This window comes from Mauremys mutica, chromosome 3 (assembly GCF_020497125.1).
Source record: "Mauremys mutica isolate MM-2020 ecotype Southern chromosome 3, ASM2049712v1, whole genome shotgun sequence".
NCBI classification, from domain to species: Eukaryota; Metazoa; Chordata; order Testudines; family Geoemydidae; genus Mauremys; species Mauremys mutica.
Genome location: NC_059074.1, coordinates 10,706,759 through 10,727,079, shown reverse-complemented (window position 1 = coordinate 10,727,079; position 20,321 = coordinate 10,706,759). Strand labels below are relative to the sequence as shown.

Here is a 20,321-nt window from a genome sequence, read left to right as displayed (position 1 = left end):
TCAGACATTTGTGCTATTGATGTCAAACAGCCGTGCGCTGCTTGTCAGCGGGAACCTAGGTGAGCGGAGTTGTGTAAGAGCCACAGGTAAGAACATAAGTGGCCAATGCCAGGTGCCCCAGAGGGAGTGAACCTAACAGGCAATGATCAAGTGATCTTCCTCCTGCCATCCATCTCCATCCTCTGACAAACAGAGGCTAGGGACACCATTCCTTACCCATCCTGGCTAATAGCCATTAATGGACTTAACCACCATGAATTGATCCAGTTCTCTTTAAAGCCTGTTATAGTCCTAGCCCTCACAACCTCCTCAGGCAAGGAGCTCCACAGGTTGAGTGTGCGCTGTGTGAAGAACTTCCTTTTATTTGTTTTAAACCTGCTGCCCATTCATTTCATTTGGTGGCCCCTCGTTCTTATATTATGGGAACAAGTAAACAACTTTTCCTTATTCACTTTCTCCACACCACTCATGATTTTATAGACCTCTATCATATCCCCCCCTCTTAGTCTCCTCTTTTCCAAGCTGAAAAGTCCTAGCCTCTTTAATCTCTCCTCATATGGGACCCGTTCCAAACCCCTAATCATTTTAGTTGCCCTTCTCTGAACCTTTTCTAATCCCAGTATATCTTTTTTGGGATGAGGAGACCACATCAGTACACAGTATTCAAGATGTGGGCATACCAGGGATTTATATAAGGGCAATAAGATATTCTCCGTCTTATTCTCGATCCTTTTTTTAATTATTCCCAACATCCTGTTTGCTTTTTTGACTGCCGCTGCACACTGCGTGGATGTCTTCAGAGAACTATCCACGATGACGCCAAGATCTTTTTCCTGATTTGTTGTAGCTAAATTAGCCCCCATCATGTTGTATGTATAGTTGGGGTTATTTTTTCCAATGTGCATTACTTTACATTTATCCACATTAAATTTCATTTGCCATTTGGTTGCCCAATCACTTAGTTTTGTGAGATCTTTTTGAAGTTCTTCACAGTCTGCTTTGGTCTTAACTATCTTGAGCAGTTTAGTATCATCTACAAACTTTGCCACTTCACTGTTCACCCCTTTCTCCAGATCATTTATGAATAAGTTGAATAGGATTGGTCCTAGGACTGACCCTTGGGGAACACCACTAGTTACCTCTCTCCACTCTGAAAATGTACCATTTATTCCTACCCTTTGGTCCCTGTCTTTTAACCAGTTCTCAATCCATCTTATCTGATCTTCCCTCTTATCTCATGGAGGGAAGATCAGATTCAACTTAATTTACATAAGAGCCTTTGGTGAGGGCCTTGTCAAAGGCTTTCTGGAAATCTAAGTACACTATATCCACTGGATCCCCCTTGTCCACATGCTTGTTGACCCCTTCAAAGAACTCTAATAGATTAGTAAGTGTCACGGACTCACAGATCATGCACACTCTTGGCCCCGTGTGGTTTGTGGGGGGTGCCCCTTTCAGTGAGACAGCCCTTCTCGGGGGTCTACTCTCTCTTGTGGTCAGGCCCTTCCACCTCCTGGAGCCTTAGCACACCTGTTTCTCGCCGTGGGCCCCCTCAGGGAGTCCACGTGCTCTGGACCCCAGGGGCCTCCTCACCCCCAAAGGGGTTGATGCAACCCTGTTGTCTAGACCAGAGCGACTCTCAGCTAGCATAAAACAGGAGGGTTTATTGAGAGTTGAACACAGCACAGGAAACTCTCAGGATGGGAGTTACGAGGCAAACTAAAGATCTTATTTCCAAGCAGAAAGCTTTTCTAAATGCTTCAAGTGATACTAAGTAAACAATGGTATTTACAAGCACTATTAGTAGTGCCAGTTGCGTTAGATGTGGATTTGAATGCCTCTGTGGGATAAATGTGAACTGGTACTTTCCCTGGTTCGTTAACTCTACAACGAGCCAACAAATGAAAGATATGCCCCAGCTCCTGTTTTACGAGAAGCACCTTACATTAAAAAGTTAGCGGTGCTATAAATTGAAATGCGGCGTCGCAATTGCTTGACGGTTACCCAGGAAGAAGGGAAAGTGCAAGATGCTCTGCTGGTTTGCGAAATTATTGTTTTGTTGTTTCTTCTCCTGCTCGGGGTGGCTAATATATTACAGCCTGTTGCCCTGTTTTAGCAACGTTAAGCTGAAATGGCTGCCCTCAGCTGAGTCTTGGATCCAGTCAAGGACCTTGTTAAATCCTCTGGGTGGGCCCAACACCTTCCGTCAGGCTCAACTGAAGGACCAATAAAGCCCCTTGATGTTAAGACAGTTGCAAACAGGAGGCTACCATCCAAGGACTAGCTGTGTGCCAGGCTAAGTGGTTTCCAATGTTGATTTGCAGCCTGTGTGTGTCAGAGGCCAAGAAAGGCTGTAGAAGGAGTTGTGAGGCTGACCTGAGAGGAAGCAGGGACACCACCTTGGGCACAGAACTTGCTGGGGCAACAGACTTGGGGATTTCTGAGCTGGCTGTTTATTTTTACTATGACATTGTGTTTGTTGTTTTGTAAATAAACAAAATTACACCAAGAGGGTACCTGGCTTGTATCATCAATTTCTCATCCCTGCAAGGCCCCCCAAATTGGCTAATCACACAGGCCAAAAGGGCCCCACTAACGTGAGGTGAAATCCTGGCCCCATTGAAGCCAGTAAGAGTTTTGCTATTAACTTCAATAGAGCCAAGTTTTTGCTCTTTATCTCTTTTGAAAAACAGCCGAGGGCCAGATTTTCCCAAGACCTTGGCACAGTCAGACCTGGCTGAGCTCTTTGCATATCTGGCCTTAAGTGTCACCATGAGAGTAGCTGGGTGAGAGGCACTTTTGAAAATCAGGCCCCAGTTGTGGGTGTGGAACACTCGAAAATCTGTGGTGAAATCCTGGTCCCGCTGAAGTCAACGGCAAGACTCTTATAGACTTCATTGGGATCAGGACTTCACCTTTGGCCTGATGAGACAAACCTGTGGGGTCGTAACAGCAAGTAATTAGAATGAATAAAGTACAACTCTGCTCTGTACAAAACACTTTGTGGAGTTCCATGATCGTTGTCTCCTAACGACTGCCATGTCAAAGAGGCTCAGTATGCAAGATACATGATGCTTTCCCTACCTGCCAGCTGTGTGAACTCGCCCTGGGCTCTGAGAGTCAAGCTGGTTATTCTCCTTCTCACACATCATCATCTGTAACAAATATTGGGCTGGCCACATTATGTGCTCTGTTCCACCAGAGTTCTCCCATGGGCATCGGGGGTACGTCTGTGCTTTGAACTGTGGGGAGGTGATTCCCAGCTCAGGGAGATACGCTCGCACGAGCTTTCATCAAGCTTGTGCGCTAACAATAGAATATAGTCGCCATGGCAGCATGAGTGTGGGAAGGGCTAACTGTCTCACTATGTGCCTATGGTCTTGGACTTGGGGCAGGTAGCCCCTCCCACCACTCGTGCTGCCATGGCTACACTCTAGTGCAAGTATGTCTCCTCACACTGGGAATCACACCCCCAGCTTGACGTGTAGACATAGCCAGAGTCTCCCTTCAGGGATAACTGCACTACCCCGTTGTCATCAGTACAGTTGCACAGGTGCAAATGGCTGAACCTTGGGGCCCCCTCACTGACACTGGTGAGCAGTTACTCACACAAGTTGCCCCATTGACATCAATGTGAAGAAGGGGTTTGTGATCTGGCCTTTGGTAAACAATTCCATGGGTGACATATAAGGAGGAACAGAAACCAACTTGCTCTCCAGTAGCTGGGGTGCCTCAGCTGGGCTAACAGGACTAAAAGGCAGTAAAAACTTCCCTTCTCATTACAGCAGTCAGCAGATCTGGGTCTGGATAAGTAAATACGGCCTGCCCCCACTCCCAGGGAATTCAGTGGCAAAACTCCTCTTGGTCTGGAGCAGGAGGAGGGCCATGGAGAAGAACTGTAGAGTAAGAAGCATTTTTGCACAGAGTCACTTTGAAGAGAAGACCTCACCTCGCAGACGGGGTAACATTTTGATTCTACTGAAATGCAAATCACAAAATCCATAGTGGCAAAGGCTGTAAGTGACCACTGTGATCATAGACTGTGACCTCCTGCATAAGCCAGACCAGAGAATTCTCCCCTCCCGACTCCATGCCACACAGCAGGTGACCTATTGTGACCCAGGGACCCTTGACAGCACAGGAGGTGCATAGGGTTGTACGGGGATTCACTGGGTTGGATAGCTGCATAATAGTTCACTGAAGGGTTGCATGTGAGGTCTTTACTGAGAGCCAGTAACCCACAGGTCATCATAATCGTTGCAAAATGGATGTACCAATAACATTTAAGAAGCTATGTATCCAGGGGTGAAAGTAAGGCGGTACGGGCTGGTACGGTGTACCAGTAAAAAGCGGACACCGGTACCGGCCCATACAGGTTTAATGTCGCTGCTCCTTTTGCGCCCATCAGCGGCCCTGCCGAGTCCTTTAAATTGCTGCTGGAGCCCTGGGCGGTACGGGCCAGGCAGTGCGGATAGGCTGGCTGGGGGATGGTAACACTCCCACCCCCCCGCTCCTTCCGCCTGAGGCCCCGCCTCTTTGGAGGGGCGCAAAGCCGCGCCCCTCCCCCCCGTACTCGTAAGAGATAAATTTTACTTTAACCCCTGTATGTATCTGTACTGAAAATTATGTTCTTAAGCTCTTGGAGTTAAGGCAGGTCGCCAGGAGGTGACATAGCTCCTGCCTGAAAGGAATATCTCTGAGGTAACAGACACCTATCTCTCTATCCGGTCATTTTTGTACAGCATGCCTAACACTGTATGCCTATTTGCATGCTGAACCACAAGCAAAAGAAGATATTGTGAAATCTAACTGAAGAAAATCTGCAGGATTAAATAAATAGCAGTGCAAGGGGGATGCTGTTTATGAATAAAGACAAAGAATTGTTCTGGTATATGTTGGAGTGCAAAGTGACACACTGAAGCCTTCACCAAGGAGATAAACTAATATTGGGTTTCTGTCATGAAAGGAGGGTGGCAGCCAGCATGGCTGAAAAGCTCTGCAACGGTTTTCGGTGCGCAATGCTCTACGAGACATGAGATATCTGGTTAATTAAGTCTAGGCTCTATAATACGTTATGATTTTGTTTTACATGTAATCTTTTGTTTCCAATACTTCTGCCTGGTATTACCTGAATGATCTCTACACTTTGTTAAATATACTTGATTTAACTATAAACCTATCTCAGTGCTGTGGGTTAAGCGGAGTGGTGATCTGAGGTGGAACTGGTAACTGGAATGCACTGTTTCTTTGGAAGCAGCAAACTGTAAATGCTGCGAGTGTCCAGAGGACATGGGCTGGATGCTTCAAGAATACACGCAGGAGGCTCGAGGGTTGGGCTGTGCCAATCGCTAACCCGTAGCGTAACAGCGGAGCCTGCAAGGCCTAGAGGGCAGTGCTTGTGTTGCCCATGGCTGGTGGCGTTGGGGAGCCTGACCCTTGGCAGGCACAGACCAGGCTTCCTCATGCTAAGGGCAGGTGGGTACCCCCATGTAGTATAATCCGGGGACCCCCAGGAAGCATCATCCCTATCCACGCTGTAGCTCTTTAGCAGATGTTCCTGAATCCTGACTTGCACTTTGGCTATGAGGATCCATCTTTCTCCCAGCTGCTCAGAGAACAGCAGCAAAGTCCAATTAACAAGCTCCATGGCTTTTTCTTAACATTACCGACTTTTGCAGCTCCGGTGTTGATAGCAACAGGAGCAGCTCTAGTGCAGACAGGTGCCAGCATTTTTACCACTGTGTAATAGTGCCCTGCTCAGAGAAAGACTAAATGACATGGCAGGAAATACTCCAGCAGTCACGAGCACCTCATCTACACAAGAGCTCCCACTGGTGTTACACCAATGTAGACAAGGCCCCTGCAATGGTCTGCTGACTTGCAGTACATTATTCAGCTACAAGATGTTTGTGTGTGCTGTATAGCGTTCAAAACAGGATGTGGTCCCTGGTAAACAACAGAGACAAAGCTGGAACCTGAGTTATAGGGAAGCCTGTATATCTGTAGTAGTAACTGTTTCTTTAATAAATGTCCCCTGTTTAAGGGCTAAGATTCCATATATCAGGACAGCCAGGCACTGAGCACTTCAGAGTCTGTTAATGTCACTTCCCTCCCTCCTCTCTCTCTGCACTGCTCTTTTCCACGCTGCCTAGCTTGGAGTGTGCTTTGGAGGGTGCAAAACTGTCAGGTTGTTACTCTGATCTGCTGAGGAGTGGAGGAGTTGAAGATGGATTGGCACCTATACAGCTGTGTTGGTAAGTTGTATTGACATGTACTGGGCTCAGCCAGCCCCCGGCACTCACTAACCAATGTAACTAGCGAGATACATGGGACAAAGTGACATTTGGTTATGAGAGAAAGAAAGAGCAGTTAGCAATTAAAGAGCTAATGAGTCTGTGCTGATTATTTTTAGCGCTCTTTTATTAGCTCAAGCATTCCCAAGATGACAGTATTGGGTCAGTCATTTTTACAGCTTAAAGGGCAGCTGTACTCTGAAAAGTGGGTTCCCCTATTTCTGCCCTTTCAAAGGCCTCTGAATCTAATTTGCTTTGCTTACAAAGCCGAAGTCAAGCTCTGCCTAGGATGTGAAATTCCAGCTCTTCCTCTCACAGCCTCACAAGTAACAAAGATTCTGCAAAGGGAACTTAGCACTTTCATGGGGGCGGGGGGGAATAAAACGGACTGTAATTTCAGCAAAGAGTCCTGTGGCACCTTATAGACTAACAGACATATTGGAGCATGAGCTTTCGTGGGTGAATACCCACTTCGTCGGATGCATGACTGTAATTGAGCACATTCAAATGTGCAGACCCGTTTGCTTTTTCATAAACAATCTCTCATTTATTGCTGTTGGGTTTTGACTAGTTCTGTGCAAGTAATTTGTAAAAAATAATTTATCCAACATATTTAGCACCTTTTCCTCCTCATAGAATATCCGGGAACAGAGCATGATTTCCACAGACACCTTTGGGATTCAAAATGATTTGATTTTTTTGGGATGAACTCTTGTTTGTCTCTATGGATGGATCATGAACAATTCTTTGCTAGCATGTGATATTCTTTTTGTGTTGAGTAGTTGTGATTGATGAGGTACTGGTCATCTGGTATTTTCTCTGTTGCCTGATTGGATGAGCAGGCCAACGCTTCTTGTGAACACTTTGGCATGTGCAAATGCAACATTTGGTTTTGGCAAATGCTTACGTATGTGACTTTGGATTGAACGCTATTCTCTCCCTTCTAATTTGACTGAAGTGAGTGGTTTAAGAGGGTTAAATAGGAATCACAAAACAGAAAATAGCACAAAGGTGCTCTGTGGATAAGACCTAAGAGATCTGGGTTCTGCTTCAGCTCTGCCAGAAGCTTCCTGCCTGGCTTTGGGTAAATCACTACATCTTCATGTCTTGGTTTCCCCATCTATAAAACAGTGATACTCGCTTCTTCCACATCCTTCATCTGCTTTATCTACTTAGATTATAAACCCTTCAGAGCAGGGACTGTTCTTACAATGTACAGCGCCTGGCACCAATAAAGCCTGTTGTGCTAATAAGAATATAAGAGCTGTCATACTAGGTCAGACCAATGGTCCATCTAGCTCAGTAGTCTGTCTCCGGGAGTGGCCAGTACCAGAGCTTCAGAGGGAGTGTACAGAAAAGGGGAATTTTGAAGAGATCCATCCCTCTTCCTCGCCCAGCTTCTATCAGTCAGAGGTTTAAGGTCACCCTGGGCATGGTGTTACATCCTGACCAACTTGGCTAATAGCCATTGATGGACCTATCCTCCATGAACTTATCTGATTCTTTTTTGAATCCAGTTATACTTTTGGCCTTCACAACATCCCATGGCAGTGAGTTCCATAGGTTAATTGTATGTTGTGTGAAAAAGTATTTTGTCGTGTTTGTATTATACCTGCTGCCTTTTAATTTCACCGAGTGACCCATGGTTTTTGTATCATGAGAAAGGGTAAATAAGCAAAAGGGTAAATAATGTAATACAAATACTACCATCTTGTTTTAGTCCTGCCTTCTCTGCTCCTTTTTGCCCAAGTCCCCTCTAGTGTCCTCAGTCACCTGTTGCATTTACTCAGTCTTAGTTGGCAGCGAATGTGTCACTTTGCATCATCTGCCCCCGTAGCTGTTCTTTGGAGCGTTTTTGTCTCCTCACTGTGGGTAGCTCAGTTTGACATTTTTGCTCCACAGATCGGATATTGTTAATCTTGCTCCATGCCTACTGGTTGATTCTATGCCTCTTCTATAGCTGCTGTACTGACACTCCTCTATACCAGAGCTCACCTTTAATCTTCTTGTTCTGTCTAATCATTGTCCTAAATCAAACCTGTCTTTTCATTTTAAAGTCCGGAGGCAACTTGTGTCCTTAGTGCTTCCATCACAGCTCTCCCGCAGTTCACTTGATAAGCACTTTCTGACTGGCCTGAGGCCATCACACCGCACAGAGACTGAACTGGCTCACGAACGCCCTGTTACTTAGCCAGGATTCAGATCCTATTTCCTCTCTGGTTCTCTCCAATTTGGCTATGGCCTTTTCATTTTTGAACTTCCAATACACTAAATCCCCCTAAGGGTTTACCTCCTGTGTTGGAGGGGGATCACAGGAACCGCAGGAGGTGTATTCACACATTGTAGACTGCAGAGAGAGAAAGTGGCATGGGCTAGAAGTCTGAGCATAGGCCAGGGAGCCAGGAACTTGAGGTCCTAATTGTATTACCGTGGTGACTCTTTAGCATCTTTGCCCTATTTTCCTCACCTGTAGAAGGCGGATGATAAACCTTATTTGCAGGGTGTGACGCAGTAGGGAGCGGGGCGGATTGACCTGGGAATGTCGTTTAGTTTTACTGGAACTGTCTGCATGGGGGATGGGAAAGTAGGGGATGACTTTAGGTGAGGGACGGTACCTGGGCCTATAACCTGAGCCAGGAAGAGGGGTGGAGCAAGTCGAGGCCTTTGCCCAGGAAACTGGACAAAGGGAGAGGGGAAGAGAGCCTGCTGGAGGGGTTTTTTATTTCAGTTTTGGGCTGGCTGGAAAGAGGCAGGGAACCCCAAGTCTGGGGTCTAAGATCCTTGCCCTCCAGAGAGACCTGGCTGAGGGGTCTTGGTTGTACCTACAAGCCCTGCTTGGGACTGTGTTCCTGTCCTCTAATAAACCTTCTCTTTTACTGGCTGGCTGAGAGTCACGATGAATTGCAAGGTGTGTGTGTGTGTGTGGGAGGGGGGGGGTGTAGGGCCCTGACTCCCCACACTCCGTGACACGGGTATCTTGTAAGGAGTCACTAATGAGGCAAAGAGCATTGAGAATGAAAAGTGCTATAGAGTATATCAGTCACCTGGCACAGCCAGGAGGTTAAAGTGGGCTTTCATTATACTGCCTTATTTGAGGGAGTCGTCAGCTTTTTGAAGAACACTTCTCCAGAGCTGAAACTTTCCAGCGTTCTCAGCTCAGTGGTGATTTTTGTTGTTTGAAAGATTGAGGAAAATGCCTCAGCCATTTGTGTGTGTGTGTGTGCATGGATGTATGTGTTGAGGGGAGATGTAATTTTCCGGCATTTTAAAAAATTATATATTTTTTTGCTCACTGGTAACCTAAGATCAACTGAGCCTATACTTAATGTTTATAAAAGGTTATTCTCTCAGCTTTTTGTCTCTCTCAGACTCAAGCTTTCTTCTTTTAGGATGCAATCCCGTTCCAGATACAGAACTAAATCCCACAGTAAAGTTCCTTTCATACTATTAATGAGAAGCGCTCTGCAAATAAAATCTACCCAGGTGATCTAGTGGGCTGAGCCCAGGACAGGTGGCCAGGAATTCCTTAATGCTAGCCCTGGTTCTGATACTAAGTTCTTACCTACACAAGAAAGTAGGTTTAATTGAATCATTTTTAAACCAATGTAGTTAAATCTGTGCAAATCCTTGTGTGGACATTCATATTTCAGTATAAGCATAGTTCATTTTGGTTTAGCTCATACTAATCAACTTAATCTAAAACAAACTATGGTCAATGTAAACCAAAATAAGGCCTGGTCTATACTTGAAAGTTAGGGTTAGGGTTAAAAAATTCACATCCCTGACAGCCAAAGCTATGCCCACCTAACTCCCACTGTAGACACAGCTAGGCTGATGGAAAAATTCTTCTGCCGACCTAACTACTACTGCTTGAAGAAGCGGATTACTTGCAGCAACAGGGAAACCCTGTCTATTGATGTACAAAGCATCTCCATTATGGTGCTACACCGGCATACCTGTACTGCTGTCGCACCTGTAGTGTAGACATGCCCTAAACCTTTTGCACCAATGTAACTAAATCGATTTAAAATCACATCTTTAGATAAACAGGTGCAACTCTTTTATGTAATGCCCTTTGACTCCCTTGTGATCAGGGCCGGCTTTAGGCTGATTCTCCTGATTCCCCCGAATCGAGCCCCACGCCTAAGAGGGCCCTGCACCAGTGGCCTTTTTAATTTTTACTCACCCGGCGGCGCTCTGGGTCTTCGGTGGCATTTCGGCAGCGAGTCCTTCACTCGCGCTGAGTCTTCGGCAGCATTTCGGCGGTGGGTCCTTGAGTGACACTGAAGACCCAGAGCGAGTGAAGAACCCGCTGCCGAAGTGCCGCCGAAGACCTGGAGCACCGCCTGTTGAGTACGAATTGGGCCCCGCACTTGCTAAAGCCGGCCCTGCTTGTGATGACCTTGGGCCAAGGCACTTTGGCTAACATTTTTAAACATGTCCTCTAATTGTGGATAATTTTGGGAGCCCAACTTCAGATCCCTATGGCTTGATCTTCAAAAGTCCTGAGTATCTGTAGCCCCTAGTATAGTCCTTCCCTCTCATGAAATCAATGGGTGGTATGAGTGCTGGCCACTTCTAAAAATTCGGCCAGAGGGGAATAAATAAAATTGAGCACTGAGAATTAGCCCCTGAACTTGAAACCACTTATGGATGTGCTTCTCTTTAAGCATGAGTAGCCTGACCACCATTAGTGGGATTACTAGTGTATGTAAAGTTAAGTTCATGCTTAAGTGTTTGCAGGATCAGGGCCTTAGATGGCACTTTTGAAAAGTTTCACCTTAAAGTGCAATTCCACTCTGGAAAGGGACTATGTAAAATTGCACAATCTTACACAGCATCCCCACTCCCCATGTCTATTCAGGATAGAGTTAGTCAGCAAATAGCAAAAAGTCATTTCACTTACATTTCTGTGAAGTGTTTTTCCATTTTCTGTTGAAATTTATATTTAGATTAATATTCTCCATCCAGTTATCAAGTTAATCAGAAAACATTTTTATGAACATTTTTGCAATTTCCACACATCCCACCCAAATTTTTCATCAGAATCTCTTTTGGGTGGAACTTTTCTGACTAGATCTAATTCAGATTATATCTACATATACTGAGTATACATGTGGTCTATGTTTATATACTACTTTTTTCCTAGTGTTAGCTTTGCCAGAACCAACCCAGCTAAGAAGGAATAAACTGGATTATACACCTCTACCTCGACATAACGCTGTCCTTGGGAGCCAAATCTTACCGTGTTATAGGTGAAACTGCGTTATATCGAACTTGCTTTGATCCGCCGGAGTATGCAGCCCCGCCTCCCTGGAGCACTGCTTTACCGTGTTATATTCGAATTTGTGTTATATCAGGTCGTGTTACATTGGGGTAGAGGTGTACTCCTTTTTATGCATCATTAAATATGTTTTCCTAAATTCCAGTCACTGCAACTGAAAGCAATAGGACTGCACGTTTTTCACTGAAGGAATCCTCTGAAGACCATGGGAGTTGCACAATTGTCACTGAGGGTATAGTGTGGCCTGCAGAACCTTTGTCAGGTAATGATGCCCCAAAAAGGAAAATCTCCTTAGAATTAACCTAGTTTAATTCTCAGATCTCAAGTAGAAGTTGTAGGGCTGGTGGTTAGAAAAAAGTATCTTTTAACTTTTATAAACTGAGTACATGTGATCGGAAAACCACTGCAAAACTATAAACATGACATCCTAATGGCATTTTTACTAATTTATGTTTCAGAGTACAGCTGCACTTTTAACATCTCTGCATCTCTTTTATTTTAAAGCTCTTTCTTAGGGCTGTGTAATACCACCACCTACAGATTTTATCTGATATTACATTGACCGTCTAAAGAGAAGACACATTAAGGTCTCCAAATACAGAAATGAAAAAAAATTTCACTGGAGTTAAATGGCTCACACAAGATATGAACAATTAGAATAGGAGGGTGAAAAAACAGAGGTCTGTATTAAAAAGAGAGTTTGTATAAACACATACAGAGAGATGTAGTAGCATATTCTTAGCACACTAACAGAACTAGTGTTCTGGCGTCCTCTAAAGAAACAAGGGATTTAAGTGCCATGAATGCAGAGGAATTATGTAGGAAGTGTAATGGGGACAATAGCCAGGATGAATTGAATGAAATTTAGAAAGAGAAGACTTCCCAGCAGTGCTACCTACTAGGCTGTTGAACAGTCTCCCAAGGGAAGGGATAGAAGCTGTATTGCTTGAGACTTTTAAAACTAGATTGGACAAAGTAATAGGAAGCAGATCCACAGAGGTTTTCAGGCATCTAACTCCCACTGAAATCAATGAGAGTTAGACACCTAAACACCTGTGAGGATGTGGGCCTATTTATTTTACAAAACAAGCTGGTATCAGCTCCTAGAAAATGGATTAGATTAAGGCTGTCTATGCTGCACTTTTGTTGGTTAAAAGGTAATAATTGGAGATATACCAATCTCCTAGAACTGGAAGGGACCTAAAAAGGTCATTGAGTCCAGCCCCCTCCTTCACTAGCAGGACCAATTTTTGCCCCAGATCCCTAAGTGGCCTTCTCAAGGATTGAACTCACAACCCTGGGTTTAGCAGGCCAATGCTCAAACCACTGAGCCATCCCTTCCTCCCCAAAAAGTTTTGTTGCTTGGGGGTGTGTGAAAAAACACAGCCGCGACCAACAAATGTTTTACCAATGAATAGCATCAGTGTGGACAGTGCTTTGTCAGCGGGAGAGCACTGGTCTCTCCCATGCTCTCTTATAACCAAGCCTATTTTCAGAGGTGTAGCCGTGTTAGTCTGGATCTGTAAAAGCAGCAAAAAGTCCTGTGGCACCTTACAGACTAACAGACGAATTGAAGCATGAGCTTTCATGGGTCAATATTCACCCACGAAAGCTCATGCTCCAATACGTCTGCTAGTCTATAAGGTGCCACAGGACTCTTTGCTGTTTTGACAAGCCTATTTTGTAGCCCTGACATTACGTGTCTAAGTAAGCAATCGCTATTGTTGCCACAAGTAGGATGACCAGATGTCCTGATTTTATAGGGACAGGCCTGATTTTCGGGTCTTTTTCTTATATAGGCTCCTATTACCCCCCACCCCCGTCCCGGTTCTTCACATTTGCTGTCTGGTCACCCTAGCCACAAGGCTGTTCTGTGATTGGAAACGGGACGGGCAGAGCGATGGGTCTAGGAGAAACTCTCTCTTCTGAGCTGCGCTCCATGCGGTGAGGCGATCCCAGCCCCACCGCCCAGGGGGGTCATGCCCCACCAGGGCGCAACGTTTTCATGTAGGCCGCCCCGGGGCGCGGACGCGGGTGGACGTTCCCTCGCGGGACAAGGACACTTGGTGGGACGCCCCCGCCCGAGGGCACTGGGATCCCGAAGACGGCGATGGACGCGGCCGGAAGTCACGCGGCGCGGCTCCGCGGCTCCAGCGTCACCTGGCAACCATCGGAGGTGGCCTGAGGACATCGCGTCAGGTGGGCCCGCCACGCGCCCACACGGCACCGGCCGGCGCTGGGCCCAACCCCGCTCCAGGCAGGATCAATCCGACAGCCGTAGGGCTGCCCGGCAGTTGCCTGTGTAGCTTCCACGCCGCGCTGGGGGTGGCTGAGCGTTTTAATAGCACTCGGTTTATTCTACGTCCCTAGCAAGCCCCGCTTCCCCCTCGGAAAAGCGCCCTGTTTTGACTTGCCTTCCCTTTTAAGTCAGGCACATCTTCGGGCGCCCTATTCTGCGCCCGAGGGGAAGAAAGGCCCCGTTCTCCCAAGATGGCGGCGCCGGCTGGTTAGCCGGGGGCTCTGCGCGCCGCTAGCTTAGAAGGCCCCAAAGATGGCGATGCTGGCAGAGCGTGAGTAGTGGGGCTGCTGCTGCGGGGGGTTACAGTCGGCAAGGCGGGTGCAGGGAGAAACCATTAGGTGTCTGGGAAAGGGAGCGACCACTCTCTACGCCGGAGGGGTGTGGGGAGACGCCAGAGCCGCTGAGGAGGTGGACACCACGAGGGATGGGGGGGAGGGGAGCGTGTCCGTGAGGGAAGGATGGACGGAGCTATTGTGAGGGGTAGGGAGATACCACTGTTCCTCCAGGGGGTGGGGGCGCCGCTCCCTGCTGCGTTCCTGTGTCCCGCTGGGTGATTTCCCCTCTGGAACCCTGCCCCGCCCGGGGTGCTCTGGGGCCCCGGCCCAGCGGTGGGGCTGCTGGGAGGAGCCCCTGGGCGCTACCAAAGCAGGGGGCGGGGGATCCTTGGCCCAGGCATTGGGGGAGCGAGTGGGGAGGCCCCTATGGGGGTCCTGCCTGCTGGGCCCCTCTGTGGGGCTTTGGGCAGGGTGGGCACTGGGCCCCCGCCCCTCTGTGGGTGGGGGCAGGGTGCTGGGTGGGGGCTGAAGCTGTGTTGTTGGGCCCCCCATGGGGTTGTTTCCCACACCAGCGTCGCTCCCCCCCCCCCCCAGTAAAAGAGCCGCCCATCCGAGGGGAAAACGCTCCTCATCGTGGCCCTTGGTGTGTGCCCGGACACTGCGCGATGGTGTGAGCGCGCACATGGATGCCGTGGTGAAACACAGCCGTCTCTGGCGAGGAAGGGTGGCAGCCGCTTAACGACGCACAACAATTTAGGACAGGAAACGAACACTGCCTTATCCCCAGTGATGGCAAGAGGGATTTTCTGTTGTCAGAACAAAACTTCGTAGTATCTGCGTGAGAGAGTACCCTGACTGTGTAAAGACTTATACATATGCAGGAAGTTAAGAACATACTTGACATAGCCCCGCTGAACTCAAACAAGATTTGTGCTTAATGTTAAACGTTAGTATTATAGAGGTTTTGCATAAGGAGGGTGTATGTTCTTGTGGGAGAGGCTTTTTTTTAATTGAGTGTGCGGTAAACTGTTACCACAATTTGATTATTTAATGCTGCTGGATGATGGAATCAAGTTCGAGGTCTCGGTACATATCTTCAAAGCACTCAAGGGCCTGGACCCAGGATATAGAAAAGATCAACTAAAGTTCCAAGATAAAGACTGTGATCAGCAACTTTACTCTTCTGCTGCAATGGAAATCTCAAAGGCTATGTCTACACTGGCAATTGTATGACACAACTTGAGTCTTTCAGAGGTGTTTCTCCTTCCCCCACCCCAACAAAAGTTTTGCCACAACAAGTGCCAGTGTGAACAGCGCGTTGTCGGCAGGAGCACTCTTGTTGGGGGTAGATGTTTTTGTTGGCAGGAGAGCCAACAAATGGCAGCTACACTGCATGACTTTTAGCAGCACGGCTGTGGCGACACAGCCATGTCGCTAAAAGCTGTGTAGTGTAGACAGAGCCTAAGAGAGAGGCTTATTACTATGGTAAAACACTCATGGTCTGATCCTGAGATTTTTCCTATCTACCTAAGCCAATAATACCTGGTATTTATTTCAGTAAATACCAGGTATTATGAGATACTTAACATAAGTGAACAGGATTATAAGTAAAGATCTAGGCCAATTTAGGCTATATAACTGCTACAAAATTTTGTGCTTGATGCATGCTAATGTATATGTGGTGCGGATAATACATATTTCTGTAAAATATATATATAGATATGTGCTGGCCAGCATGTATTGGTCAACAGAATGTATAAAATAGTTTTTAATGCCCTTAGATGGTTTTGAAAGCTTAATTATTTATTGGGGCACTCAGAGCTTTTGAATGAGCATTCTTCTTTTCTTTTACTGTCAAATCTAAATAATATATTTCTGCACGACTGGGGCCAGAATATGTAATGAATCTTAAAAGTTGTTTTTTTTAATTTGAGAGATATACCTCTGAGTTGATTTGAAAAAGTTATACCTAGAGTGCACAATTACATGCAAGTCCCCATCAGTATGGTTATTCAGAATTGTGCAGTATCCAATGTACAATAATTGAAAATTTAGTGCTGTGTTAACATTTATACTTGCATATACTGGGAAGCGCTGAAATAGTTATTTAAAGAATAAATCTAATTACGTAGGGTTTGCCAGAACTCTGCATGTGTGACTAGCTTGTGGTAATTTTGAAGGCAGATTATGCACATTCATTTTTGTGTGTGCAGTTCTGGACCAAATTCAATCGCTGTATTATCAGTATTCATTCCAAAAGAGAGGAGGAGAACTATTTCTTATCCAGCCACGTAGCTAAAACTCTTGTCCAAGCTCTCATTCTCTTGGTTCTCAATTACTGCAACATCCTTCTCTCTCGCCTTGACAAAAGCAATCTTGCCATGCTTTTATCCATTCAAAATGCTGCTGTAAAGACCATTTTCCTAGCCTGTTGTTTTAAGCGTGTCACTCCTCTCTTTGCATCCCTCCACTGGCTCCCCCTTCTCTATCGCATCGAATATAAGCTGCTTATTGTCACTTTCAAGGCCCATCCCTAGCCCTACTTGTCATCTCTCATATCAAGATGTCAGCTCATGATGTTGGCCTCCATCACCCATTTATACATTTTCAAACTAAGATCTTCTGCTTTCTCCCATACTGCTGCTCACACTCGAGAGGCGCTTCCCATAACAATTGAAAAGCCACCTTGTTATCCTTTTTCAAGCATTCTCTGAGATGCTCCCAGTTCCATGTGCAGGGCCAGTTATACAGGCAGAATTGCAGAGTCTCAATGTGTGGATGAGACAATGGCGTAGGGAGGAGGGGTTTAGATTTATTAGGAACTGGGAAACCTTGGGAAATGGGATGTCTATACAGAAAGGACGGGCTCCACTTAAACCAAAATGGAACCAAATTGCTGGCACTTAACATTAAAAAAGTTGTAAAGCAGTTTTTAAACTACGGGCTGGGGGAAAGCCGACAGGTGCGGAGGAGCACATGGTTCGGACATCTCTTAGGAGAGGATCTATTAATAATGAATCTCTATGTCCTAGTGAGGACGAGAGGATGGAAAATGATAAAATATAGGCAGGGTCTGATCAGAATCAGTCAAATAAAAAAGACTCCCATTCAATTACATTGTGTAATGTCAGACAGCTAAAAGGAGACAGGTTTTTAAAGTGCCTCTATACCAGTGCTAGAAATCTAAGTAATAAAATAGGTGAACTAGAGTGCCTCATATTAAATGAGAATATTGATATAATAGGCATCACAGAAACTTGGTGGAATGAGAATAATCAATGGGATACAGTAATATCAGGTTACAAAAATATATCGTAAGGACAGAACAGGTCGTGCTGGTGTGGGAGTGGCACTATATGTGAAAGAAAGCATAGAATCAAATGAAGTCAAAATTGTAAATGAATCAAACTGTACTATAGAATCTCTATGGATAGAAATTCCATGCTCTAATAATAAGAATATAGCGGTAGGGATATATTAGCGACCACCTGACCAGGATGGTGATAGTGACTGTGAAATGCTCAGGGAGATTAGAGAGGCTATTAAAATAAAAAACACAATAATAATAATAATGATGATGGGGGATTTCAGTTATCCCCATATTGACTGGGTACATGTTACCTCAGGATGGGATGCTGAGATAAAGTTTCTTGACACCTTAAATGACTGCTTCTTGGAGCATCTTTTCCTGGAATCCACAGGAGAGGCAATTCTTGATTTAGTCCTAAGTGGAGCACAGGATCTGGTCCAAGAGGTGAATATAGCTGGACCACTTGGTAATAGTGACCATAATATAATTAAATTTAATATCCCTGTGGCAGGAAAAACACCACAGTAGCCCAAAACTGTAGCATATACTTTCAGAAAGGGGGAACTACCGTATTTTCCGGCGTATAAGGCGACTGGGCATATAAGACGACCCCCTAATTTTCCAGTTAAAACATAGGTTTTGGCCTATACTCGCCGTATAAGACTACCCCCCCTTCCGAGGCAACACCATTTAATAACAACAGACCCCAGGAACTCCCACGCGGCGCCTACCCAACCCCCCCTTCCCCATCCCCTGTCTGCCCCCCCAGAACCTCTGCCCGATCCAACCCCTCCTCCCCCGCCCCAGTCCCAGCCCTGGCCTCTTACCCCTGCCGGGGGCCAGGGTTGGAGCCACAGCCGCGGGGCCCGGCTCCCCGGGCCGACGCCGGAGCCGCGGGGCCCGACTCCCCTGGCCGGGCCCGGGCCGCAGCCACGGGGCCCGAGCTGGGCCAGATCCGAGCCACGCAGGCGGGACCAGCCCGAGCCGGGGGTGCTTGGCAGGGACCAGGCTGGGGCGCTCGGCCAGGGCCAGGAGGAGCCGTCCCGCCCCCTTCCCCACACGCCTGGCTTACCTGCCTGCTCCTTTTTTCAGGCTTCCCGCGAACATTTGATTCGCGGGAAGCCGGGGAAGGGGAGGAGAAGGAGGGCGGAGCGTTCACGGGAGCGGTGTCATCTATTAAGCCTGCTCGGATTGGCTGAGTCAGAGAGGTGGGCTATTACAACCTTTGCCAATCCGAGCAAGCTTTGTATGCATTAATAGAATACACCGCTTGCCGGGATTGGCTCAGCGCGGTACATACAGTATCAGCACAGGGACGTTCTGTATGTAGCCGAAGTGCTTATACCCGGCGTATAAGACGACCCCCGATTTTTGGGGGTTGTTTTTTAGTATAAAAAGTCATCTTATACACCGGAAAATACGGTACATAAAAATGAGGAGGTTAGTTAAACAGAAATTAAAGTGTACAGCGCCAAAAGTGAAATTGGTGCAAGCTGCGTGGAAACTTTTTAAGGATGCCATAATAGAGGCTCAACTTAAATATATTCCCCAAATTAAAAAACATAGAGAACCAAAAAAGAGCCACCGTGGCTAAACAACAAAGTAAAAGAAGCAGTGAGAGACAAGAAGGCATCCTGTAAAAAGTGGAAGTTAAATCCTAGTGAGGAAAATAGAAAAGAGCATAAACACTGGCAAATGAAGTGTAAAAATACAATTAAGAAGGCCAAAAAAGAATTTGAGGAACAGCTAGCCGAAGACTCAAAAAGTATAATAGCAATTTTTTTTTTAAGTACCTCAGAAGCAGGAAGCTTCCTAAACAACCAGTGGGGCCACTGCACGATCAAGATGCTAAAGGAGCACTCAAGGACAATAAGGCCATTGCGGAGAAACTAAATGAATTCTTTGCATCCGTTTTCATGGCTGAGGGTATGAGGGAGATTCCCAAACCTGAGCCATTCTTTTTAGGTGATAGATCTGAGGAACTGTCCCAGATTGAGGTATCATTAGAGGAGGTTTTGGAACAGATTGATAAATTAAACAGCAATAAATCACCCGGCCAGATGGTATTCACCCAAGAGTTCTGAAGGAACTCAAATGTGAAATTGCAGAACTACTAACTGTTGTCTGTAACCTATCATTTAAATCAGCTTCTGTACCAGATGACTGGAGGATAGCTAATGTGTCGCAAATTTTTAAAAAGGGATCCAGTGGTGATCCCGGCAATTACAGGCCTGTAAGCCTGACTTCAGTACCAAGCAAACTGGTAGAAACTATAATAAAGAACAATATTGTCAGACATAAAGATGAACATAATTTGTTGAGGAAGAGTCAACATGGTTTTAGTGAAGGGAAATCATGCCTCACCAATCTACTAGAATTCTTTGAGGGGGTCAACAAGCATGTGGACAAAGGGGATCCAGTGGATATAAGTATCAGAGGGATAGCCGTGTTAGTCTGGATCTGTAAAAGCAGCAAAGAATCCTGTGGCACCTTATAGACTAACAGACGTTTTGCAGCATGAGCTTTCGTGGGTGAATACCCACTTCTTCAGATGCAAGTCTGTTAGTCTATAAGGTGCCAGTGGATATAGTGTATACTTGGATTTTCAGAAAGCCTTTGACAAGGTCACTCACCAAAGGCTCTTATGCAAAATAAGCTGCCACGGGATAAGAGGGAAGGTGCTCTCATGGATTGGTAACTGGTTAAAAGATAGGAAACAGAAAGTAGGTATAAATGGTCAGTTTTCAGAATGGAGAGAGATAAATAGTGGTGTCCCCTACGGGTCTGTTCTGGGACCAGTCCTATTCAACATATTCATAAATGATCTGGGAAAAAGAGGTAAACAGTGAGGTGGTATAAT

General features: G+C 46.1%; 1 protein-coding gene across 3 annotated transcripts in view; it reads left to right on the top strand.

Annotated features, from left to right (window-relative positions):
* Nucleotides 1-13,659: 13,659 nt before the first annotated feature.
* PINX1 (PIN2 (TERF1) interacting telomerase inhibitor 1) overlaps nt 13,660-20,321 on the top strand; it is a 78,137-nt gene continuing 71,475 nt past the window's right edge. The window contains exons 1-2 of one of the 3 annotated variants that reach the window (XM_045010785.1): nt 13,660-13,776; nt 14,009-14,147. In XM_045010785.1, the coding sequence (XP_044866720.1) occupies nt 14,129-14,147 (19 nt within the window). In that variant the 5' untranslated portion in view covers nt 13,660-13,776; nt 14,009-14,128. Of the gene's footprint in view, nt 13,777-14,004; nt 14,148-14,328; nt 14,357-20,321 lie in introns of those variants that run through there. The other 2 variants (XM_045010783.1, XM_045010782.1) reach the window with 2 other exon arrangements.